Raw genomic sequence first — 20,632 nt, forward strand, 5'->3', positions numbered from 1 at the left:
AGCACCCAAGGGAGCCAAAACCAGGGGCTGAGGTAAGAGCCGAAACCCCATTTAACGGGGTCTCTCCTGGGAGAAGGGGACGTGGGCAGGGGGCAGTGCCCAGCCGCACATTGCCCCAGCAGCCAGAGCCAAGCAGCAGCTGGAAAACCACGCACGAGGATAAAAACCAGCCCCGGTGGCGCACAGGGCTGCAACATCAGCAGGAAGGAGGTCTTGGTACCGCTGCCGGTCGTTATCTGAAGGCATTACGGCCGTGCTTGGGGGCCATAAATAAGGCAAACAGAGCTGGATTTTGTTCACAGAAGGCATGCTACAGCTGTGATGGTCCAAGGATGTAAGTGAGACACGGCTTTAAAATATTTTTATTACATCTGCTGCTGAATATCTGGGGCAAGAGAGGAAAAAAGTATCATCTTTTTGGGTTCAGAGTCAGGCCTGCAAAGCAGAAGCAGAGCCTGGGCCTTAGGCGTGTAGAGTTATTAGGGATAGGAGAGGAATAGTGCAGCCACACCACACTAATCTATGGTGGGCCCACATCCACACGGTGCTGGACTTCCCACGGGAAGAAACAGGGAAAGGGAACAAGGAACAGGACTGGATCCAGCCAAGGGGTGAGCACATACACCACAACTCCTCATCACGGGGAGAGAAGGATGAGATAGGGAGGGAGGCAACGGGGGTCTAGGAAACAAGGCCATGGTAGAGGAGGTGGATGCATCACTCACTACATCTCATAGCGCAGCAACTTACGGCACCAGATGAAATTCAGAGTTAAAACAAAAGGACACACTTCTCCACACAGAAACACACGTACGCTGCATAATGGATAAATGCAGTACCCATGGCCCTTGCCACAGGCACAGGACTCTGCTGCTGCAGTGATTCAAGCAGATGGGCCAAATAAAAAAACAGCTCCAGTCCTCAAGCCAGAGGTTGCTGGAAAACAAGGAAAACACTGCAGAGGAGTTAATGCTGGAGGGAGAGGATGGGAGAACATCCATGGAAAGGAAGCCATCTGCCAGTCAATAGCATAGCTGTTAAACAGCAAGGGTAAGGCTACGTGGATTAAAAAATGAAAGCAAAGCCAAATAATGCCTTGCCTTGTGCAACAGATTTGCATAAAAAAGAGAGGAAAGTGAATAAGGGAACATGTCTCAAACCTCTAGTAGGCACCAGCATCACTGCACAAATATCCCTGGATAACAGTGATAACTACAGTGCACCACTGACAATGTTCTTATCAACAATTCAAACAGAAAACAAACTAATTAGCAGGCACTAATGGACTATGATAGGAAACGGTGTAATCAGTAAGAAACTATTTAACTTCTGCCTGGTCAGATAGGACTGCGCTGAAAGCAACAATAAGTTTAAAAAGAAAACGAGTGTTCTGCAGAAACATAAGCAGCCAGGAGAAGTGCTAAATCTACGAGTGTAAAAGAAAGCCAGAAAATCCTGAATAAAGTGAATTTAAGTAAAATCTTCCTTTACAAGTCTTCTGCAGAGAAACAGGAAAAAGTCTGTATGGTTGTGGGAGATGTTACTTGAGAGAGCTGAGAGCTTACAAAATAATTGTATCTTTTTACCGAAGATGAGAAGAGGACCAACACATATCACAAAGGATCATTTAAGACTACAGAAAAAGATGAGTTCAATACACATTTTTAAAATTGCAGAAGGCAGAGAAACTGGGGGAGGAGGGGGGGCTTTAATCAGCCTGTCGGAGGCGATGAAAATCCAAAGGGAAAAACGCAAAGGATGAAATCCATCTAGCTGTCTGAGATTCTGCACCCATACAGATATCTAAGCCAAAAGTGGAAGAACTAGGACGAGCAGCATTAAAAGCTTAGGAAATTTGCTAGAAACGAATAAGAGATAGGGAATGAAGTGAGCCTTTGAGGAGGGGACCGGCCTAGCTGAGGTGCACGCATTTCTGCAGCCGGCAGAGCACTGATGAGGGGACAAGAGGAGGGGAGATGGCTCCCAGCCCCCAGCCCACCAAAGGACCATCAGGAGAGCCCCACTGCTGCCCAGTTGTCCCCAAGGTGCAGGAGCTGCTGGCCCCATGGACGAGCCGAGATCCCAAAGCGGGGGCCCCCAGCCCCACCTCCCCCTCTGCTTCCCCTCCACGTGGGGCCACTTTGCCCGGCGCCCCAGCGCCCCGTAATCTCGAGAGCCACCCCCCTGCTTCCAGGAACACGATTTGCCGTTGTGTTATCTGGGAACCAAAGGCCAGAGCAAATACGATGCCTTTCCTCTATCTGATAACCACCGGGCCACCGGCCTCTTCAGCCTGGAAACGTTATGAGGCTGAAGTGGAAAGGGCTGTATAGAAAGCCCAGCTCGCACGAGTACACACAGGATGGGGATAATAGAGGCTGATACTGCAGAGAAAGAAGCCGAAATAAGCACAAAGTATTGATTCCTGCTTCAGCCAGCTTCAAAGAAAGGTTCGTGTAGATTGAAATAGCCATGGCAGAAGCCAGAAGTCATCACAAAGAGCCTGTGGGTCCTTCGGTGAGGGAAAACACCACAGCAGCCCCAGAGAAATGCGGCTTCCTCACAGGACACTTGCTCTGACAAGCAACCTGAGCGATCAGGGCCTCAAGGCAAGAAAACCCATGTCTGCACTGGACACCTGCCGGGTGGCGGAGATAGGTGGCTCTGCGGGCAGCAGATAAAGGGGCAGAGCCCAGGGAGCAGCCCGAAGGCAGGACAGCACCGTGCATGTCCTTATAATATAACATGCAATATCAGCAAGAGCTGAGTAGCAAGCAAAGACTCCTGAGACCGGAGTCTTCATTCATTTTGGCATCTCCTTCCTTGCTGCCACCTCCGGCAGCTCCTTGGGGCTCGTCTCTTGCAGCTTGCCAGAGGCAGCCTGAGCAGACACCCGCAGAGCAGCTGCAGGAGCAGAGCCCGAGCTGGGATCAGGGAGGGGATAGGAACCACGGCCCTCCTGAGGACCGGCCATCTACCTCCCGGTGTGGAAATGGGTATTGTGCATGGAAAAATAAAGCTCGGCAGTTGGCTGCTGCAGCCAGAGAGCTAATTAGAGGGCACTGTCACATCACGAACCATATGCCAAAGGAAAGCACAATTTCAGCCTAACGATAGCAGTGTTGTGCAAGTGGCCCAGAAGTGAGATGAAAGACCAGCAGATGCCCCCTGACAGTGTAGGTCAGGGGGCTGAGAAGCTGGGTGTTGGTCTGGGGATGATGCACTCTCCTCTGCACACCTTACTCCTCTGAGGTGAAGGTTTTCAGTCTGACAGACTGCAGTAAGAACAAAATCAAAGCCATTGACAGGGCTGGGATGTTTAGATGCCCCTGCTCTCTGTCTGCCTGGAAGATGGATGCTCTGAGGGGAAAAGGGAAAGCTTTCCTCAGAGGTGAGACGTGGTCTTACCTGTTTAACTGATTTTTTCACAGAAAACCTACAACCTGGTTTTAAATAGGCAACACTTGAGCAATGTTCACACATCATCTGTCCACACATATATATACTTTTTAAAAATATATATTTTTTTAATTCAAGAGCTGTACAGGACCGGTAAGTACTCAGAATGCAAAGTTTCCATTCTGGGAGGAAATCCAGCGACCTGTCTCATTTTGTCCACAAGTGACGAATTTCTAAAAGGATTCTCAGACGTAAGTTTTCTAAGCAAGAGATGACAAAGCAGAAAACTTGGCGTTGCAAAGAGGTCAGTAGGAAATAAAGCTCTCACCCAGCTTTCCCAGCCTCAAATGTCAAATAGCCCCAAAAATCACATACAGCCAATTTTGCGAAGGCCCCCGTGCTGCCAGGGGGTATTACCTCTTCAAAACATCCTGAGCAGCCCCGGCCTCAGCAGGAGGGGAGCCAGGACAGCACTGCCTGGGCAAGGCAGCCCTGCGAGGCTGTGCTGAGCGTCCCTGCAGGGTGCTGCTGCCCCTCAGAAGGGGCTTGAGCCTCTTGTCTGCTCCTGCAGATGCTGCCAGCCCCAAAGGGCCGGAGGGCCATCAGAGAAGAAGATGCAAGACTCCGTGATGACATGCCCAGATGGGGAAAATAATTAAAAATATGGAGCCAACCAAACCTGGAATCTTGGTATTTACTGTAATTGGGATCCACGGGGAAAAGGAAGGCTGGTTTCTGATCCTATTTTCCCTTCAAGTTCAAACTGTATAGCAGTGTCAGCACACACCCTACTGCTAGAGCAGGAGCTGTGGATTTACACCCTAACCAGGGGTTAGGGGTTAGCTTGTCCCCACCAGGGAGGGAAAGCAACCGGGGAGGAGCACAGCTCGCCTGCAAAGGGAATCCAGCCCCATTTCCTTTGGCCTCAGCTCCCTTGGGATTTCTCGGGGCATAATGGGAAGGCCTGAGGGAAGAAAGCATGTGAAGGGATTGCTTCTAAACCGGAATCTGATCTGCTGGCTTCCTAAATTTGCCTTTTACTCAGTAAGAGAAAAAAAAAATGCTCCAAGTTAGGAACTTTGCTGCTGCCAGGTAGTCTCTTCATTATTTATGTATTTTCTAGTTCCCTAACACCCCTAAATCCTGGGGTACAAGGTCTAAGCAAACCATTCCAAGCGTGTTCCTACCAGAAGCCAGGGGCAATCAGTGCTCCTGTCTCTGATTGCCTGTGCACACATGCATGTCCAGAAACCGTGCAGGATCCTTTTAAAACACTCCATTGCATCTTTACTTAAAGCACAATAAACAGGGAGAACTCTCCTGAATCCCTTCATTTCTTCTGAGAACCACAATCCCCTTTCTTCTGCACCTACATTCCCTGAGATCAGGGTGTCAGTGACAGATTTGTTTAGGTTCTTCCCTCCTTTGCCATCAGCAGGCTCTCTGTGCGTGTTCACTACCAGGGAAGTCCATCCCCAGTCATTCCCATTTCTGGGGAATTCTATCCCGAGACCAGAATCTACCCCTTGTGGCAAAGACTCATTTCCTTCTGGCAAGCTACTCCGTGGTCTCCTTCCCTACAGGCTCCCAAGAATGCTTCTAGGGAAGGTTACAGCATCCATCTCCTGCCTCTTTCCTGCACAAGAGACTATCAGGAAGGCTGGCAAGGAAATAATGGGATGCAATGCTATCAATGCACTGATAACGCCTAGATATGGATCTCTACAGTGTTGTGCTCTGATAATGCCATTGCAGGGACACGTGTTAAGAGCCAGCTAACATTTCCAGCTGTACAAAGGGAAAAGTCGAACTATCAGTTGACAGAAGTAAATATTGTGCTACTTGCCTCGCATCTCCCCAAAATCTGGGCTGTTTCTCAAATTCATCACTTGGATTTGTGGAGGCTCCATTGGTATTATCGAGCAACAGCAGTAGCAAATGCCCTCCTACCCCACGGAGGAGAGCGCTGCCCCTGGTGCCTGCAACCGAGCTGCTCTGGGACTGCAGCAACTTGGGAACCGCTTGATCTGCTGGCACCAGCCCATTAAAAGCTGATGCTGGGCTGGCTAAGGTGATCGGCTGCTCTCCTCAGATCCTCATACCCACAGCAGTTACTCGGGCACTTGGCTTTAATGGATTTTTCCTTTTTTTTTTTTTTTTTTTTTTTTTTTTATTTGCGGAGGTGTAAGGGGGGATATGCTAACTGCCAAAAATCGGCTTCTGAAAAAGCTCTGATTTAGACATTATGCCCCTTCTAGGATTAAAACTATTCACCGCAGCAAGGCTTTTGTTTTGAATGCATTCAGAGCATGTCTCCTTACACATATTTCTGCTTTTTTTTTTTTTTTTATACAAAGCCTCGCGACTTTCAATGCCTTTACCTTGCAACTTAGCATTCATTTGTACCAAGACATCTCATTACCTAAGGCTCAGTGCTCTAAATCTCTTGCTGTGCAGTTCCCAGCTGTCCTACGCATTTATCACCCCTCCAAAGCCAGCGTGGCTAGAATTTCGATAAGGGCTGAATTTATTGCATCTCCCCCATGACTATCGGAGCTCCAAGCAGAGTTCCTGTTTGGTCCAGGCAGGCTGACCAAACACATTCTTAGTGCTTGCAGCTGGAGTTCCCTGCTGCCCGTTTGCACCTAATGGGACAAAGCCTCAAACCCTGCTTTTAGCAAGCCAACAGCTCTCAACTTCTTACAGAGGCAGGAGCTGATTTCAGAGGGAATGCTTTTAAGAAGCTTCTTCCACCTTTTATAAACCTTTCATTTCCAGGGTATGAAACACCCATTGATGCCTGGGGTGTTCTCAGCCAGTCACCATTTCTCTAAAGGCATGCAACGGCCCTGGAAGGGCAGCAAGGCATGTCTGGTAAGCAGCTGCTGAATACCCACCTTGTTTTGGCTTCACCTTGCTACAAATCTAATAACTGTTACAACACAAAGTGAAGGTGATAGCTATCCTTGGGCAGCTGCCCAGCAAACAGCCTACTGCTGAATGAAGAGGTGGGCTTCATCTTTTCTCCTCGAGCAAAGCTTAGTTGTCCTCATTCATTCTCACTCACGTTATGCCTTTCTTTTAGTGCAAAGGACAGTGTAGTGAAGGGCTAAGCATCAGTAACATTGACCTCAGCCAAACCAGCTTGGAGCTGTGTGTCTGGATACGTGGGGCTGATGTAACTGCTTACTAGCCCACACAGTTTGGGTATGAGCAGCGCTTCAGGCAGGAACTCAGCCCTGCCATTTAAAGGTTTCCGTGCAACTGTACAAACTGCAACTCCAGTGCGTTCATTTCCTTCTCATCTTACATGCCACGATGATGAATGAAGAGCCCAGGAAATGTCTGTACAGAGGATCATTTTCCTGATGGGTTTTGACAAACCCTTCTGCACATCATGCCCGTATTCAGTGAAGAGGGAACGTGAGGAGGATGCAGGGCAGCTAGCTTTGCTCAAATTCCTGGGAAGATTATGGAGCAAATCCTCCTAAAAGTCACATCCAGGCCCATGAAGGATAAGGTGAGCAGTGATAGTCACCACTATACTATTAGCCCTATCTGGTTGCTTTCTCTGAAGGGCCCTGGGGATAATCAGGGAGCAGTGGTTGTTCACCCTGTCTTACAATGAAACCAAACACTTATGGATGGACAGCCTACAAGGTGGGTAAAAAAATGGGTGCTCTGCTGTGAACTGTGGCCAACAGTTTGATATCTAGAAGGTGGTGAACTGGAGTGGAATACCTGGGGATTGGTAGTGGAAGCAATGCTGTTTAATGTCTTACTCACCTGAGTGATGGGATAGAGTACAGAGGACACCAAACCGAATGACGAGGGGAGGAAGGGAGCAAAACAATCTGAAACATGGGAGGAAATTCCATTCAGTTGGATCTCAACTGGCTGGAGTGATGGGCTGGCAGCAAAAATTAAGTTCATCAGGTCTGTACCTGAGAAACAATAAACTAAAGGACCTGGGGGTAACAGTGGGCACACTGAACAGGAGTCAGCATCCTGCACCCTTGCAGCCATGAAGCCCAATCCCATGCCAGGCTGCATAGGAAGGGCACAGCCAGCAGGGTAAAGGAAGTGATTTTGCCTCCTGTATTCAACACTTGTAAAGCAGACCTGAAGTACCATGGCCAGTTTTGGTCTCCTCTCTACAAAAACAGATGATAGCAAACCTGAGTGCAGCACAGGGCCAAAAAAACTGTTAGAAAACTAACATGTGACATGGCTCAAGGGAGGCTGAGCTGCGTTTCTTCATCCTGGAGATCAAGGCTGCAGGACCTTTAGTCTTCAAATATGTACTGGATAGTTATTGAAAAGAGACTCACTTTTCTCAAAAGAAAAATTAGAAGAAGCAATTGGAAAGCTACAGCAAGTGAGTCTGATTGAACATTAGAAAAAAAATCACATCAAAGATGCTGCAAAATTGGATCAGGAAGTAAGAGACTGTCAAATGTCCATCCCTTGAAATACATAAAACTTAATTGGGCACAGCCTTGAAGAATGTGACCTGCTGTGAAAATCAGCCTTGCTCTGATCAGGAGGTTGACCCAGACGACCTTCTGAAGTCTCCCCAACCTGAACTAATCAGTGATTCTAAGAACAGAAAATATGAATGCAAGCTTCACAGTGTGGCTAACAGAAGACACAGACATCTGTTTCTGCTACTTTGTGCTGTGTGAGACACGGTGTTCTAAATAACTCAAGTTAGTTTTCATAACATCATCAATTTTACCTTAAGCCCTCATTATCAAGTAGTCCAGGCTACATACATATTCAGGTACAGAAACTCTGTAGAAAACATAAATCCTAAAAGCAATGGTACTGAAGCTCAGGAGTGACTTTTATCTCTATGCAAGTAAAGCCACCCCAGTCCAGGCGCTTCTTCCTGAAAAGATACAAACCACATGGTTTGGATAAGATACACAACTCAAGTCCATTTTTTCTTCCTCACAACAGCTCCGGTCATTTCTTTGACCTTCTGTGTCAGACACAAGAGAAACAACATGAACAGTGGTTAATATCCTTCGTAGAATATAGTATTAAGTCATGTACTGTTCTACATACACGAGAGCTAAGATTTTATATAAACTGAAATTTCATCTCCAAAGCATGAGAGATTTTTCTCCTACAGCTGTAGCAAACATTTAAGAAAATAATTTCCTTAGCTTAACTTTGGATGTTTAGCTTCTTTGCATGTTTTTATAAAAATTCAAAACTCTAAGGTCTAGAGACAATATCACAGCTGAAACTTCAAGTTTTTTTAAACCACTAACTACATTTCTACAGATTTTTCCAAAAGTCAACATTTATTCAAAAGTTTATACTATCAGCAATCCTTTGAGCGGAATTATGCTTTTAAAAATAAAGGTTTAAACAGTAAGATGTAAAGCTAATAATGCTCTTCAGTTTATGAACACCTTACCCGAAAGCAGATGGGAGATCTCTAACTGAGAAAGTGTGGCAACCTCCTTTTGAAAGAGTAGGAAAAAGACAGAAAGAGCCTCCTAATACGATTACATGAAAAACAGCTACTAAGAATGTGGCTATTTGCACATTATTTGCACATTTCTCCTATGCCCGCTACAAGAACGATCCACCACTGCATCGTAAAGCTGTTTGTTTCCTTCTGGTTGTGACCACACCTTCTACTCAGAGAAACAGGAATATTCAACGCGTATTTACTAAAAGGTCTCTTTCCAGTTGGTGGCAAATTACATATAACAAGGACTTTTATCACGACAGAGAACGGAATAAGAGGATATGCTCAACGGTTAACAGGATACGCTGACCATATTTTCCCTGTTGTGTCACAAATTCTAGGAGTCATGAAAGAATACAGAACACTGGGATTCTTCATGAAATCTTGTGCTAGTCTACTTCTGGAACGATTAAACATCTGTGACAGAGAGTCTATCCACTCCATATAGGGAAACATTTATGTAGTACCATCAGTTAAAGCCTGAAGGAAAAGAACATCTGTTTCAACCAGTTTACCAAAACTAAACGTACAATGAGAAGAAAAAACATAACTGGAGGCAAAAAAAAGAGGGTATATCTAGCTATGGCATATACTCCTTCATAAATAAGTAAACAAATAATACTCTTAAGTCTTCTACGGTGCCTGTTCAGCCACATGCTTAACCACAGCTTGCTTTTAATACCGTATTAGTCTTTACGGAACAGGAATTAGAAGTCTGTGCCCAATTTGCACTCAAGTAACTCCCAAGATCCTGCATCTTCTGCCCTTCGTCCTAGTTCTTTTCTCTTGTACGACTTCCTCTTCCCAGGTAGCAGGCACAAATAAAACAAACCAATAAAGTTCATCTACCTGAGCTGAGTTTTTCTGGAGGGGTGGACAATTCTGCCAGATAAATAAACTCCCAAATATTAGAGAACAAGAGAAGGGACACAGAACAGTCAAGACAGAACACTTTTGTTTTTGTCAATGGTTTTTTTTTTTTTTTTCTTTTTAAATCCCAATCCAGCTCCTAGTAAGACTGGACACTACTTACAACACTCCTAGAACTGCAGAAGAATGGAAACACAATAGGGAGCGAGTGGAGGGGGGGGACAAGACAGCCCAGCGGCTGGCTTCAGACATTCACATACACAAAGCCAGCACTGACTGGAGTCATTAAGGCCCAGATGCCCCACTAATAGGAACAAACCCAAACACAAAGGTAGCACATGAAATGTATTTACCTATTTAAACACAGGCAGCTGGTCAGGCTAGAATGGGGAAGGTAACTGCTAATTCCTTGTACTACAAGGAAGGAATGGAGTAAAAAAACCCAAGCCCACGGGCAGGTTTTTGCTTTGTGAACCTCTGTCTGTGCTGCTGGTTAACAGTGGTAAGTATAAAAAAATCAAAGAAAAATAATCTATTTATAGAACAAGTCAGTAGTCTGAGACATTTAGAAAAAAGTAAAAACAAGTCCTTCTTTAAAAATGGATTTACTAAAACAACTGTCACCCAGGATGACCCCAAGCCCTCTGGCAAAGCCAGGGGCAACTTCAGCCAAGAACTGCTGCTGATTGTACACTGGTACACATCCAGCAAAGCCAGCAGGGAGGGGGATTTGCACTGCGAACAGGATCTGCAGACTGCTTGCTGGTATCGCTTGAGGCCATGCCCGTAGCCTGGTGATACTGGAAATAGTTGTGAGTGAAACTTTTCACAGAAGCACATGTCAGTGTAACCTCTGAGGTAAGTGGGCTGTCTTCTTTCCTTCCCGTCCCTGGTACAGATCACAGAAGCTGGCGCCCTGGGCGCTGCACCTCCTTGCCAGCTCCATCCTGCGTGAGACAACGTTAATGCGCAGGAGTGCACAACTCTAAGCAAAGCCTAGAACAGGAGAGGGCACCCCTGGGGAAAGGGAAGCGCTCTGCTTTTCGCAAGCTCTGGTCTAGCTAGGCATCTTCATCAATTTGTTTTCTGGCCCTCCTCAGGACAGGAAGATCAGCTGTTCCCCACTAAGGAAAAACATTTGCTAGTGGAGTAGCGTTGGGTTTCTTTTTGGTAAACAGAACCTTTGCTGATTTCTGAGATCATGAGCTCCTCTGCCCTTTAGCTACTAAACAGAAATTAAAAGTAATTCATCCACTTGCTCCCATCCTTATAGTGTAGTGTTAGCCGCCTGGATACGGAGGCAACTTAACTCTCCTAAGACACTGCCCTTCTCACTGGGGTGGCATGGGGAGGCAAAAGATAACTTCCAAAGTCACCTCCTCTGGGCAAGCTGGTGGGGCTAAAAGCTCCAGCCTGAGCCCACCAATTCCAGGCCAGCTCCGCTGCCAACATGTACTTCTAACACCCTGAAGCGTCTAATCTAACAGCCTCAGGTTTGCTCAGTCTTTAAGAGCAGCAGCCGCTCTCAAAGATGGAAATACTCGAGTCAAAACACCGGCTGGAGCTCCTAATGAGGCGGTGTCTGCATAGATGAGTCGGTACCACTGTGCCTTGACGTCCCCACTGAATGAAGGAAGCCAGCTGTAAGGAAGGGACCAACTCCGCTGCAGGTCTGTACATCCTTGGAAGAGAAGCTCAGTGGCTACATCAGCTTCAAACCCTCTCTTTCTCTAGGGGTTTCAGTGGTCCATTGCCCAGCAAGTTCCAGCCACCAAGTAGTTGCTAACTTGTCTCCTTAAGATCTTCCAACGGTAGTTTGTAGCTCAATAAGAAAGGAGGAGGTGGCGCGTGAGCAGGGCTACTTGGTCCCTGCATGGGTTTCTTTGCACAGTTTATACAGATGTAATCCTCGTTCTCAGCCATTTCGGGAGAGACACCAACACAAACTTGATGAAACCACTCATCGCAGCCACCGTCGCACTGCACCCAGTCCACCTGCAAGAGATTGTATCGGCAGCATTAGGCACAGGCTCTGTGAAGAAAATATCTTCTGTTAAACCCACCTGATATAGTCAGAACACAAACAGGTTTTGGCACAAAGTGATGTCCTACAGAGTTTGTTTTTAACGAGCTCCTTCAGTTTAGGAAGCAATACCCTTCCAACAAACCTTGTCCCTATTGCATCCTTAGTCCAGCCCAGCTACAAGACTCCTACTAATGAGGGAGAAGATGCTCAGCTGCCCTAAAATGAAAGACAGGTACACCAGAACACATTTAGGTAGGAGCATGCTTGAGGAGTTCAGTGTAAGTGAAATCCTACAAATACGCAGGCTAACTTGCATATATTCCCTCAGACTGCATTGTCAAGTGGTGGCTTTTGCAACTTCAAAATTACAGAAAACAAAGGGACTTGATTACTGCTGCTGGCCACAAAAAAGCCACTTGACTTTAGCAACTTTATTGTCATTCCACTAGCTGCACGCTATGGGCATACAGCAAGCCTCTGAATGCCCCAAATACATAATAACTGTAACTCTAAAGCCACAGAAAATGTAAGCTAAAATATTTCAATCTGGGTTGAATTTTCTGTAGAGCAATCAGGAAAAGGCATAAAAAGTAAATTAAACTTTAAGAAGGAGAAAAATTAAGATGAATTACTAGATTTCTGTAATTGTCCAAGTAAAAAAGTGCATGTTAATTTGAGTCAAGGAGCAGAAACTGAGACCTGCAGGATAATAAACACAGATTCTTTAACGTTCTGTTACAGCTACCAAGATTGTTACTGCTAGAGTTCTGCTTTTGCCTTACAGGGCAAAGTGAAAATGAAAATATATTAGCAAAACAACAGTACTGGCAACATAGCTAAAATTTAGTTTGTAGGAAAACTATTCCTGAACGTATTTTTGAAGTGACTAGGAACAGACAACTGCAGCTGCAGCTTCAGTCATTACATTTCCCTAGCTACCATTTTGCACTTGTACTGCATTCACTTACTGAATGTGCAAAAACATGTCCAACTTTATGGACAGACGGGTGTTCAAAGAAAAGCTTTGGTTATATAACTAAGGATATTATCCGGTTTCATTTATGGGAATTTGATGAGTCTAGTATGACCCTCTTTATAAGGTGAACTGAAAGGCACTCTCCTGCCTCTTGTAATCTCGATTCTTTTTAAAATGTGCTACCATAACCCAAATTATCTGTAAAGAGAACAGTTGTATCAAGATTTTATCATCTTATGAGCAATTTATCTTCCAGTCTAATTTCTAACTTTGGCTTTAGGTAAAGACTTCAGAAATGGTCTTCTAACACTTATCTGAACACTTGAATTCCACATTTCAACTCTGCAAAAAAGACCAAGTTTTTGATATTTATATTTGATCCTACTCTCCTGTGTAAGCCAGTGCTGTTTAGGGTGAATCCCACAGTTACTGGCAGTAGGGTTTTTGATTGTTTTCTTTAAAGCAGAAAAAAAATTCTGAAAAATATTTTGTGAAGTTTGATCATCAATTAGTGCTTGTTAAAAGCTGACAATCAGGACAGGCACTGCCACAGAGAGGCAGATCAAGGTGTTTTTGTTGTTGTTGTTTTTTTAAAATCGTAATCTGATTGGGTCTAAAATCACTGCTAATTCATCTCCCAAGAAAGCCGAAGCACTGCAGTGTGCAGATCCCTCAGCCTGCAGCACTACTGTTCACAGTCAGTATGCACGCAATACAGGAAATGTACATCAATTACATACTGCCCATTTCTTGCTGAGGCACAGAATGAATTCTTTGAATCAGACAAGGCACGCTTCACATTACCAGCAAATAACAATACCGAGCCCAGTTTGCTGAGGTTAAACTTCCAAACCAAGGCAGAGTGCTTCTTCCCAGACTCTATTTTTTCATCATCAGATGTTTTAAACCAGCTAAAGAGAATGAGATAGGTTTGCAAAGTTTTATTTACATTGATGGACCTACCCAAATACGACTCAATACTCTCACATTTCAGGTAACACTCTTCTTGTTGCTCATGCTGTTCAGCCTAATTATTAAAATGCACCGGGGTTTTTGTCTTTGCATGAAATTGCCTGGGACAGAACTAAGCAAAATACTCACCTTGTCCTTGCAGGGCCTCTGGCAGTTTTGTGCAGCACACACAGCATTCTCATCATCTGACTCCTCAGCTCCTGACCAGTCATACTTAGAAGGAATATCTAGAACCTTCTTCTCTCTTTTCTTCTCTGTGCTGTCCTTTGTTAGTTCCACCTTTGCCACAACTGCCTTCTCTCGTTTCTTCTTTCGCTCTTCTTCCTTAGCCAGTTTCTTTGCCAGCTTGTTCAGCTCCTTTGTCTTATCCATGGTCAGTTTTAGCTTCTTTTTCTTGGGTTTTTCTAGTTTTTTCAGCTCTTTAGATTTTTGCTTCATATCTCCAAAAAACTGTTCTGCTCTCTCCAGCTTTCGTTTCCGCTTCCTCTCTGAAGAGTCTCTCCCTCTCATCTTCAGTGGTTTCTCATCCATGCTGTCATCCTTCAGAGAAAGGGTGAGAAGAGATTTACTTTTGTCCAAACACAAGTTTCCATATACTTTGTTCGAGATGTGCTTACTCCACCATTACACCTTGGTATGATGGAAGAAACTTGCTCAACAACATACTGTAACAAATTCTAAACAAAAAAAGGCTCAACTTTATTTTCACTGTACTAGAAAACCCTCAGTGGTCAAAGTTTAATGAATTTAAAATCTCCAGTGGAAAAAGTAAAATATCAGCAAGAGTAAGGAGACAAAATAGGCAGTAACCACAACTCCCTTCTCATATTGATTTTCAATAAAAGTTAAGAAGATTAACCATTTGTTAGATGTTCTTGCTTATTTTTCATCCTAGGTCTGTCTTGTTTATTATTTTTGAGAGAAAGCAATTGCTATCCTGGAGATTAAGAAGGAACATTTGCTGAATTCTTAAAATGTATTATCAGCTCAAGCAAGAGAAGAATGCTGCAGATCCATTATTTGAATAGCTCCCAAACTGACACACACTATAAAAATCCTGGTGCCATTAACAGCTCGTAAGTAGCAGATTCTGATCACAAATAGCATTTAAAATTGGCAAACTGTCACCGCATCCAGAGCGACAAGTCCTATTTATATCAGCAAGATCTGCGTGTATAGCTCCTTTGTACAAACAAGCCTCACTCGATTTAGTTAACCCAGCTATATACATTAACTGTAACAATATTCAGAGATTAAGGACATACTGTAAGCCAGTACAGACAGAATCTGTTTACTGTACATGACTTAAAACATACCAGCCTAAACCAAATCCTCCGACAGTTATTTTACAGACCTCTACCTATCTTGCATATGAGTAGATGTAAAAGGCATTCAATTCAACACGAGCAGTTCTGGCCACACAAGCTTTCACAGGGGTTAACCAGAAAATGTTGAACCCTATCCCCTGCCATAAAGCTGTTCTTAACTATTAATACAAGACTGCGGCATGCTATTCATAGAGTGCTACTTGCTGGCATTCAAATTGTTCTTCAAAAAAATCCCATGCCCAAACCATTACATTAAAAGAGCATTAAGCTTATGAAGTGAAGTACGTAGGTCAAAGCAGGGCAATGCGGTACTTCTTGGGAGGCAGGCTTTGCTTTGTACCTCTGGCCTGTCTTGTGCCAACTTGGCAACATCTCGACTTACCCATTGTGTTGGAGGGCACAGAAAAAACGAGACAATTGACCATAATGCCAGCGTAACCTCGCTGTTCACAGAATGTAACCTTCCACCTGATGTTACTGTATGCTACCAGAAGGTCAAGCAGTGTATTTCCTGTGCTGTTTAGTAACTCAAAAAGCAATCCCACACTTCATAACTACACACGGTCAAACTGACCCCTGTCTTCAACTGACAGATGATGAAGGATGGATTCCAATATAGCTTCAACGCAAGATTTTACCTTCTCATCTAACACACATCCCTCATTTCCACAAGCATTTAGCCACCGCATGAACGAGGCATAAGTAATTTGGATGAGACCTTAGAATCAGCACATATACCTGCCTCGTTCGCTGTCAGCAGAGCAAAGAGGTCAGCACATCTTCACAGAATATTAAGAAAAAAATGCAGTGTCTGTGCTATTCTGGGGAGAACCAGAATCTTTTTACTTATATTACCAAATCATGTTTTATTAAAAACAACGTTCTTTGCTCAGTAACAACAAAAGCTTGGCAATACACAAATATTATATAAGTATAAGCTGTCTATCTTGCAGGAAATACTTGTGTCTCTTTGGCAGATCAGTTCTGATTCCAAGCATAATCAAGAGCAGAATTTCATTAGCCTTTCTAGAATAAAGTTTGCATTTGGAATTGCCTGTCTGAAAAAAATGTTCCAAATATTGTTAACTGTGGAGGACAGCACTGCACAGCACGAGTGATCAAGGACTGAATTTCCAGGTCTGTTACTCCATTATTTTCTGGAATCTCCTATTCCCTGGCTATAACCCAAACATGTTAAGTAGCTAAGCACTCGAGTATCCAAGATTATATCCAAAAGTTGTGTTGTTGTTTTTTTTTTTCCTATGCCAAGATATTTCTCCAAGTTCGTACCTCCATTACATGAAGGAACCTGTCCTCAGAGGGTGGATGAGTAGCCTGTAAAATCCGCCAGATGTGCTGAGTCTCATCCAGTGATACCTCTAGCAGATCTCCTACCATCATGAGATCTTCCAGCTGAGCCTTTGCTCCAGGTGACAGCTCCAACACAGGGGGCTCCAGACTGCGAGGTACCAGCGGACTCTTCCGAGGCTGCTTTCTTGGAGTGCTAGAACCTTTCAGATCGGAGGCAAGTTGCATGAGGATAAAAGGAAGGGGTGAAAACAAAAAAGAAACAACACGTTTCATACACGTAATTAAGGAGGGAGACAATTCCAGAGGAAAATAAATGTTGACATAGCTTTATATATCAGACATCAGGAAACAGAACTTAAATGTTACTTAATGTTACTGTATCGTTCTTACAGACAGCATCTCCTTCAATTAGCACAGGTAACAGAGCAGTTCCCCTCTTTACTGACTGCTCATCCCAGCTGTCTTTTCTAATTTCTATCAATGCATAGAAAAGCAAATACCTTGAGAGCAGCTTTTAGAAGCAGATGAATATGCATGCTCGGCACAGAACGAGGGTGCAGTCCACATGTGTGTCACCACTTCCTCTGATTTAATAGGGATTTCCTCGTCACAAAATAAATTGGGCTCCAAGCTGCTAGAAGATTTTACACTGGCATTGTCCTGAAAAAGACCCACAGAAAATATGAAAAATCTGGATCTAGCAAATACCTATTTCCTACTATATTCTGCTAGAGACCAACCAGTCCTGCTGTTCCCAAACACCTTCTTGGAAGCACCTCCACCACAGACACCAAGACCACTAAAAAAAAGGTAGAAGTTAGACCCCTACTTAAACAGTAGAAGAATGTAGCAACTGTGGAGACAGGTGAAGTCAGATTTATAGCCAGTGTGTGAGAAACACTGGTTGAGTTTCTCCACTAAGCAGTCCCTCATGTAAGGTCTTCAGAAGTCAGCATAACAACAGTCTTACACTTTGCCTAGATAATTTTGTTTGAAGAATTTGACTGCCAGACCGTAAAGACTGGCACAGTTTTGCAGAGTAAATAATGGCTGCCGTAAGAAGAAATGATTGAAGATCCTACAAGTGAATTTAAAACAGTGTGGTCCAGCAGAGGAACTAAGCATCAACAGATAGGTGGCCACTAAATAGCAATAAAATAAAATGTTGCCTTGGGATCAGGATTTTTAGGCAATTTTGAACTATTTTTAGATACAAACGCCAAAAGGAAGAGGGCTGTAATACTTAAGATTGTTGTGAACATTTTCAGGAACAGAATAATGATGGCATTGGCTTGTGCTCAACGCACTGTATAGGATGGCTACTTGACTTCTTAACTGAATTACAGAGACAAATATTACACATGCCTTACATGCAGCAGGTGGACTCATGAACAGAAGAGCGATTAGGAAAGCCTTAAAAATGGAAAATGCTTTGTTTTGGCTTTGTATTATAGTAGACAGAGAATCCAGAGAAGAAAAGTCCATTTGAGTAGATACCCTGATGTCTACTAGTATTCAATTCTTCCTCACCCCTGGAGGTGAGATTAATAAGGATAATCTCTTCAACTAGCTATCTACTTTCACAGCACTTTCCAGAATGTACCTACCCTACTACATTTGTGATAAAACTGGCCAACAGGTTAAACATACTCAGCATGCTGTGTAGTACTCAAATCTTTCAGAAAACAACAAAAACCAAGGAGGTGATTTAAAAGAATCAAAAGGCTGTAGAGGAGTTATTGACACTATCTACGTGAAGATTAGCTACGTGAGTCCAAACTGGACAACTCAGGACATCGCACCACACAGACCCTGTCATTTCATGACATAAAAAGGGAGTTTAAGAATGGTAATCTCTCTCTGGGTTTCGGTTACATGTTTAGAAGGAAGTGAAGTACACTCTACTGATTTCATAACTAGAAGTGGGACATTCAGATTTATATTGCCCAGATGAAAAAGCAGAATATATATGTTCAGAATGAATAAAAGATACTTCTCCCTACATAGTAAAGGTCATGTCCCCGCCTGGGTCTTCTTCTGGTTATATTATAACAGATTAAAGAAAGTGCAGTCAACAGGGAAATAAATAAATAAACATTTGGTGGCTACAGACAACACAAAAATGAAGGCAATGAAATGTGAGGGAAAGTTACAGTCAATTTGATGACTGAATCAGTCCATTTGGAACAAATCTTAAAAGAAGATTTTTTTTTTTATGAGTGCTATTGCACTCATAACAAAGTACTCATTGGCTATAATCATGTTTTAATTAGAAGCACAATATAACCAACTAGGCCTTTTCATGTTTGTTTTTGTAATCACTGCTGTACCTGAGATGTCAGAGACAGAGGCGTAGAACTACAGTCTATGGACCCTTAGGAAACCAAGGATTACTTCTATGGGGTCCACAGTAAATTAACAACACATTCACACACAATGCACCATAATCTATAAATGTTATTTTGTAAACACGTCAATCTAGTGGAAAACATTTATAGACCATAAACTGGAAAAAAAAATTGAAAGTCAACAGTATAAAGACAATTAAATTCTGAGCAACTTTCCTATTTCCTTTGAACTCTGCTGCTTCTAGTTTAGAGCTGAAGAGCGTGGTTGCCTGTGGTTGTCTTCTCTTCCAATCACATTACTTGGCCTAACAAAGGACATTTCTGGTCCCTTCCCGCTTTGTTTTGCTATACTTTTACTTCAGGTTTTACAGTTACATATAGTGATGGACATCCAAACCCAAAGGATAAGTAATGAATTTTGAAGTCATCACAGAATACATTGAACAGAAATTAAATTACACTCCTGCAAAACCTTCAGATCCTAACAAGCATATGCCACCTTTCTTGACATACGCTTTCTTTTATCACAGCCTCAGAATGTGCCACATCTATCAGAAATACCTTATTATTACTTCCAACGCAAGGAACCGTTAGCAGTTTTATTAAAAAAGAACTAATCTAATTAAAAGTTGTAGCACCCAGTTACAGTGCACTCTTGCTGTCCATTGTGAAATGCCAACAAGACAAATGCATGTAATTGCATAAAGCTACTTGGAGACAAAATACTAAAAACAGGACACTGAGGCAGATCATAGCTGAAAAATTTGCTGTCATTCCAGAAAGCTGAAAGGTCTGCCTTAGAAGAATTTCCATGACCACGCTGAGTATTAAACTAGCATATTTTAAACTAGAAATGACACTATCGCTAAAAAGAAATCACTGCACAGAAAGAAACAGTGGTGTTGCTTCTGTCTCTACACATAACAAAAGGACATTTCAGAAGTTTTGAAATGACATACATCACACTGAAAACGCTTGGCCATCTCTGTAACTGCCTTTTCTTATGACTGTTCCTCTCCAGCTAAAATATTTTAAAAATCTAACTGCTGCTATGATTTCTGAACTAAACTAGTTTTACAATATGATGCAGATCAAGTTCTGAATATTCCCACACACGAAGTTGAATAGGTGTATCTCCTTTTCTATGGGAGTTGAAAGAAAAGAATGGTATGAAAATGTGAAAAGAAGCTCTGACATCAGGAAACTTTCTACACAGCATGAAGTTTTCAAAGACTATTTTTTTTGCTATAGTGAAAACTGATGAAGCTCTCCCCATAGACACTTATTCATATTTATGATTCATAATATCTCTGAAAAAGGCATAAAGACAATGTTCAACCTCAATGGTATTATAAAAACAAATCCCTTGAGAAGCATAGTTTTTTTCCTTGGCACTAAAAAGAACCTTTTGAAACTTGATCACAAGACATTTGGGAATTCTAAAAGAAAACACTACGAAACTTTCCAATACGCCAGAACTAAGACATCCAGATAAAACCAAGAAGTACCTCTTCTGCAACAGAAGCCATGGTAGAATGTACTTGAGAATAGCTTAAAATATTCTTGTATAAATTGAATTAATAGAAAACAGGTGTTCTGAGCTAACTCCATGTGGACAAGCCACACTGGATTACTTACCTTTATGTCATAGCCATATGTCTCCCTGATGTCTTCATCGGAGTCTGTCTCTTCATCATCATAATCCAAAGTCTGCCGTGGGGATGAGGACACACTCCCTATCACTCTGTTAAAGGCTGACTGCTGGAAACTAGTTAAGTGTCCCTAAGTGAAAAATGGAATATGAGAATGAAACAATAAAGCTTCCAGAAAAACCTGTAAAAAAAAAGAAGTTGAAATCATAGTCACTAAGAAAACTGTGATTCTTTTGGCCTGAGGACAACTGCCTGAACAGTGAAA

The 20,632-nt window shown here is 43.1% G+C and overlaps 1 protein-coding gene across 2 annotated transcripts in view; it reads right to left on the bottom strand.

Moving 5' to 3' along the window:
• Positions 1-8,682: 8,682 nt before the first annotated feature.
• KDM5A (lysine demethylase 5A) overlaps positions 8,683-20,632 on the bottom strand; it is a 48,055-nt gene continuing 36,105 nt past the window's right edge. For both annotated transcript variants that reach the window (XM_027467342.3, XM_027467271.3), the window contains exons 24-28: positions 20,354-20,497; positions 16,868-17,027; positions 16,347-16,567; positions 13,858-14,268; positions 8,683-11,749 (exon numbers count right to left, since the gene is read on the bottom strand). In XM_027467342.3, coding sequence (XP_027323143.3) covers positions 11,537-11,749; positions 13,858-14,268; positions 16,347-16,567; positions 16,868-17,027; positions 20,354-20,497 — 1,149 coding nt within the window. In that variant the 3' untranslated portion in view covers positions 8,683-11,536. The remainder of the gene's footprint in view (positions 11,750-13,857; positions 14,269-16,346; positions 16,568-16,867; positions 17,028-20,353; positions 20,498-20,632) is intronic.

Source organism: Anas platyrhynchos, chromosome 1 (assembly GCF_047663525.1).
Source record: "Anas platyrhynchos isolate ZD024472 breed Pekin duck chromosome 1, IASCAAS_PekinDuck_T2T, whole genome shotgun sequence".
Classification (NCBI taxonomy): Eukaryota; Metazoa; Chordata; class Aves; order Anseriformes; family Anatidae; genus Anas; species Anas platyrhynchos.